We start from the raw sequence: 6319 nt of genomic DNA, 5'->3' as shown, positions 1-6319 counted from the left end.
AATATTAAATAAATTCAAATTTATTGTATATATTAATAATAAGAATCGATGTAAATTTCACGTAAATGTTTACGAGTGATTAACGTCGAAAGATTTACGAGGGTTTTACATCGAAAGGTTTACGTCTTCTTTACAACGAAAGTATTTACGTCTGCTTTACATCAAAACAGTTACGTGGAGTTTACCACGAAAACTTATGTCTGGTTTACGACGAAACCTTGCTCTGCGCTTTACGAGGAATTTATTTCATCGTAAACATAACAAGTCGTTTACGACGAAATCTCCGTTACGACGGACGTTTTACAACGAAACGTATTTCGAGGTTAATTCGTCGTAAAACTCCATTTACGACGAATTTACAACGGATATTGCCCTGGTAAAAAATATGTTTTCTTGCAGTGGAAGCTATTTTCATTTATTCGACCAAACAATTATTGGTTCAGTATTGGAATTGATGATAGGTTAACAGAGTTTTTTTGAGTTGCTAATTTATCTTTCCGATTCTTTTTTTTGGCAAAGCAAATAGTTTATGGCGTAGCCAATCATGAAAAATCGAGCTTCTGAAGATGTAATTTGTTCTTCTGTAGGAACAGATCAAAATTGGTATTTCTATTTTTTACAAACACATTTTTTGCGTAATAGTTCAATCTAAGAAAAAAGACTAATCTTGTTTTTCCTGAATAACATCTCTTGAGATGGTATTTCTATCTACTGATTTTTAACTACGAATCTTTAACAAACAACTCATAATAATTCTAGATATTTATTCTATTAAAACAGCAACATGACTTTTTGATATAGATATAGTGTAACTATTTTAATATAATTATTAAAAAAATTATTAATTATTTAAAAAAAATATTATACAAAAAACATAAATATGATTAAAAACACACAAATATAAAAATTATTTTTTTTCTAAAAAAATATAAAACAAAAAGTATACTCACCCTTTAAAGACGAATCAGAATCTAATATTCTATTAAATGAAATCCTTATTTTCCAATAAGGAGGGATTTAGAAAAGTGTTTATAAATACTAGATCCAATAAAGTAGGATTTAGATCATGATTATAAATACTAGATCCAAAAGGTGAGATTTAAAAAAAAAACTTCTCCAAATCATTATTCCAATAAGCCCCTTTAATGTATTTATTTATGGAAATAATTATAATTATTTTTTAAGAGTAAATTTGAAAACTGATATAAAATTAAAATTCACCTTGAATTAAAACATTGGAGGTAATATATCAAAAGTTATATTTTTAATTAAAAATAAATATTAATTATCACATATTATTATCTATCTTCTATATTATTAAAGCAGAAGTACAAATATAAAACTATCATAGGATTTACTACTTATTTACAAGTCTATGCCATTGAAATATTAATAAGCCTAACATTAAATATTCTTTATCTTTTCCTTTTTCTATCAAATCATTGCTTAAATCTATTAAGAAAGCTTTTTAATTATGTCAACGACCCTACACGTTCATTTCCTGAAGTAATATTAAAACCTATAATAAATACAAAAATAGTACGAGTGGATTTCTTGCTGATTCGCTTTGATCTGTTTTTTTTGGATAAAATCTTTTAAAGTAGCATATCAAAAATTATATCTAATTGTTTTAAAAAATATATTAGTAGGATAAAATCTCAATTAATTCCTATATTATTTCTATACCTTAATTCACTATTTAAAAAATATATGACTACAAATCACTATAAACAGAAAATACATTCGAATTAAATACAATTTTTGAAATTATAAAGTGATTTAGAAATATTTCCAATAATCTAGCTAAGCAATAAATAAATATCATAACCATTTAACCGAAACCATTATATTAGGCAACCGACCACATATACTGAATATCTAATCTATAAAAAGTGGAGTACAAAACTAAATTACTTCTTAGTTTATCTACTTATTTACAATAGTATGCTAATGAGATATTTATTAAACCTATATTTAATTATGTTTGTCTTTTCTTAATTTAAATTATAGATTTTCTCAATCAAATCTTAACCAAAATATATTTTCCAATAGATTTACTAATATATTTTGTATTAACGTATTAAATGTTTTCTGATATTTATTAGTAATAAATAATAAAGTAAAAACCACATATCATAATAAATTTATATAATATATAAATAAAATATAAAATAGTCTATTCATAATTATTGGTATACTATTTTCATATATATATATATATATATAAGTCCAATTATACCAATAATTTATGAAACACTGTGATATAATAAACTATTAAAATAACAGAAATATAATTATTGAAAATAATAAATAAAATTTTCATGTTTTAAAATGTTATACTAACATTTAGTTAATACATTTTAATTTACATATATATATTATACCACTTAGTACAAAAAAAATTTAAAGTGAAAACAAATATTCAGATAGTCACATGTCAAACTCTAGGAATAAACAATAACAGTGCAGGATAATTTTTTTTTAACACATTGTTTGAATAGAAATTATAATTCCAAAATTTTTTAATTTATTTTAAGAGGTGTTAAAATTTTGGATTTAGAAATATTTATGACTCAACCATATACTTTTAGTATGAATAATTAAAATTTATATCAGAATATTTTATTAAAAATAAAATTGTACTTGTTATAACAACATAATTTACTTCTAAATCCAAATTAGGGATTTGCCAAATATGACACAAAACTTGATTTTAAATGCAAAACTATACCCAAACTTAAATCAAATGCAAAAGTAACCTAAAAGCCTTGTGAAATTACAGCCAGCCCCTTGTGACCAAACAAAAAAACAGAACTCATTTTTACGAATATAGCCCCACCATGTCTTTGAGTCTTCTGAGATTCTGTTAAGTCTTCTGGACGACGTCCACGGAAGTCGTCTGGTATAGTTGATCTTAAAAATAATATATAAATTTTGAAAAAAATATTTTGATAAGCGAAAAAATAAAATAATGTAACTATAAACCGTCTTAAGTGATATAAATTAAGAAATAATAAAATTGAATTGTTTTCAACATAGATGAGTGAAAGTAGTGAATCATGATATTTTTTTGTGTAGGGTTTGACAACATATGTTGTAGTATTGTATGTATTCTTAGGGTTAGATTTCGGAAAGCTTAAATATTTTTTTGAAAAATTAAATTTTTGCCTACATGTGATTATTTCTGTGTATAGTAAACACTTTTTAAGTTTAATTTGATTTTATGAAGTTTTTAGTTAGTTAATTTAGTTTAGGAGTTGCGTTTAGGGTCTAGACGACTTCCATGTAAGTCGTCTGGTGAATAATTTAAACTCGATCACTTACAGGGAAGTAGTCTATACCGGACAGAACCTTTAATTTTTCCAATGTACTTTTAAACCTAACCGGACATTTAAATACTATTTTTTCACTATTTCACAACTTTTCGAAACCCTAGCGCCGTTTCTCTCCAAGGACGATTACGAAGGCGACGCTCTGATTTCTCACCGCCGGTAATTTCGTCGTTCTCACCGCCGGTAATCTCTTGTATTCCGTCGTTCTCACCGCCGGTAATCTCTCCTCTTACGACGAATCTTGTTTCTCCTTCATGCCGTAGAGTATTTAGTAGTTTAAAATGACCATCCGCTTCCTTTTTTTCAGATCTGAAACCGCATCTCGTTGAACTCCGCCGCGGTAAGTTATTTCTCTTGTCTGAAGGTGTTTAGCCACCGTAAAACCCTAAAAATTGTAGTCTTGATTCTTCTTTTCCCGTCGATTTTTGCAGATCTGTAACCGGTGGTGTCGTAGGAAACCATATGTTCTCCGACAGTAAGTCATCCATCTTTTAAAGAAATAGTTTGTCTATTTATTCAGATCTGCATGCTTAACAAGATTTTGAGATCTGTAGAAGACGATTGTTGTAGTGTAATACTGAAACATAACTCAGACGACTTCGAGGAAGTCTTCTACGAAGTCTTACACTATGGGAGACTTCCTAGAAATCTTCCAGAAGACTTAAGACTTCATAGAAGTCTTCCAGAGTGTAAGACTTCGTAGAAGACTTCCTGGAAGTCGTCTGAGTAGTCTTCTCACTAAAATTTACATGCAAGTCCTCCAGTATTTGTATTTAGAATAGTGCGCTTGTTATGTGTTTGAGATGCTTGTTTTTGATTGTTTTGCAGGCCGGAAAATGGTTTTACCAGAACTCCCGCTGAGGATACATACATTAGGGGAAGAGCCCCTGCAGGCAAGAGCATTTCATATCATACTGATGACTTGAAGTTATTTGCTGCTCTAAAGAACGCTCTACATGCTGACGAATATGAGGAGCTGAAGGAGTCAAAGTTGGGAATGTTCATAAAGTTCAAGGAGCTGGATTTTGGTTGGGCTTCAAGGCTGGTTCATTATATGCTCGGTTTCCAGCTTGACATCAAGAAGAAGTAAGAGCTGTGGAGTCTCGTTGGTCCACAACCAGTGAGGTTTTCACTTTTAGAGTTTGAACACCTCACTAGTCTGAACTGCGATTACAACGAGGACCTGGAAAATCCAAGGTGTGAGGTTACAAAGGAGATGGATGCTTTCTGGGATATGTTGGGTGTTGATGTCGATGCTGGCCCAACTACTGAACATATAATAGCAGCATTTGGGAGATGCGAAGAGTGGTCTCAGGATGATAGCATGCGGCTCGGATACCTTGCCATCTTCACTGGATTCATTGAAGGGAGAAAGTACTCAACCGCTACACGAGCTAGTCTTCCAAGGCTAGTGATGTATTTAGAAAAATTTGAGAATTGTCTTTGGGTGAGAGTGGCGTTTAAGGTGCTGATGGAGTCTCTGAAGGGAAAAGATTTGCAACTGCATTCTTACACTGCTGATGGGTTTATTCAAGTTCTCCAGGTGTGGGCGTACTATGCTCTGCCAGAATTTGGTGCGAGTTATGGGAACCCCAAACCAAACAGACTGTCTCCGCTGTTGCTGGCTTACAAGGGTGGCAAAGGATGCAAAGGTTTTAAAGAGGCCATCAGCACACATGTATTTAAACTTCACTCCCAAAGACTTTCCAGACGACTTAATTTAAAGTCTTCTCTGAAGTCTTTTCTGGAAGACTTCAGTCTTTGCTAATCCATCAAATATCTAAGTTGATATCTTTTATTTTCTGCAGACTAGCGTGATAAACTTTGTTCAAAAGGACTTTGGTGAAATGTTTCCGCGATGGGACTTTGATGTAGAGGACTCGGCTGCGGAGAACATAATCAAAGTCATGTTTAATGCGAAATCTAGATGGAAGTGGACTATGGATTGCTGGGAAGTCACCGGTACTAAGCCGAGTGTGAAGAAAGAAGTGAGTGCAGCGGAGACAGAGAGTGGTGTGAAGGAAGAAAGTGGAAGACCTAAGAAGAAAGCTCGTAAAGAGATTCCGTTGAGGCACGTGCAGAGGCTATTAAAGTGGCTCCTACAGAGGCTCGTTCAGAGGCTTCTGCGACTGTTGGTGGGATGACCAAAGAGAAGATTGAAAAAAGCTTCAGGGACATAGCTGATGCCATGAGGGATGGGTTTAGGATGTTGCTTGATACCACTCAAATTACCTTAAGGAGTGATTTATACTTTCTCAAATAAGAGGTCGAGTTGTAGTACTTAGGGATCGAATTCACAGGGAGTTAGGGAACCTAAGAAATCTAATATGATTTGTTAAACAAGATGTTTTAATGATTTAAATGTAAATTGTTGTTTTTAATCAAGCAAGTGTTTGCCCAATTGATTGGTTGAGGTTTTGGTGCTTAAAAGGAAATAGGTAGACTTAGCGTTTTTATTCAGGAAACTTGGAATTATAATCCTACAGATGCTTAATGAGTTGCATGGATGATAATGTAAAGCTCAACTACTTAGTCAACAAGTTTATCAGCTTTCGCATGTTGGACTTGTCTATTAACTAGATCTAATGATCTCAACTATCGTTTGTCGATCCAATAGAAAGTGTCGATCGATGATCCTACAGGGATATCGATCGATACACCTTTCGCTCCGTCGATCGATTATTCAATAATGATATCGATCGACGCGCTTCTAGTTAAACTTTATGCGCGGGTTGAATGGTAGCATACTAAGCTCACAAGATCATTTCTCGCCTTACTTATAGCAAGAAACTTAGCTCAGTTAGAATGTTTTCAGGATGAGAATGAAGCTCTCGCTTTTATCTATCAATCCTAGGGCAAGTTCTAGGTAGCTAATATAGAACCATGCATTAAAGAACAATCCTATAATGACAATTACCACAACTCAGCAATCTATAGTTGGGGCTAATCCCTCCTAACCTATTTAAACCCCAAAATCTAACAATAGG

At 32.2% G+C, this 6319-nt stretch overlaps 1 protein-coding gene across 1 annotated transcript in view; it reads left to right on the top strand.

Annotated features, from left to right (window-relative positions):
• LOC106314513 overlaps window positions 1-5476 on the top strand; it is a 5744-nt gene extending 268 nt beyond the window's left edge. The window contains exons 2-4 of the mRNA XM_013752375.1: window positions 4161-4373; window positions 4491-5010; window positions 5141-5476. Coding sequence (XP_013607829.1) covers window positions 4161-4373; window positions 4491-5010; window positions 5141-5476 — 1069 coding nt within the window. The remainder of the gene's footprint in view (window positions 1-4160; window positions 4374-4490; window positions 5011-5140) is intronic.
• Window positions 5477-6319: the final 843 nt, after the last annotated feature.

This window comes from Brassica oleracea, chromosome C9 (genome assembly GCF_000695525.1).
Source record: "Brassica oleracea var. oleracea cultivar TO1000 chromosome C9, BOL, whole genome shotgun sequence".
In the NCBI taxonomy this organism is placed as follows: domain Eukaryota; kingdom Viridiplantae; phylum Streptophyta; class Magnoliopsida; order Brassicales; family Brassicaceae; genus Brassica; species Brassica oleracea.
The sequence above is the reverse complement of the archived record's forward strand: the minus strand, read 5'-3'. Positions and strand labels throughout refer to the sequence as shown.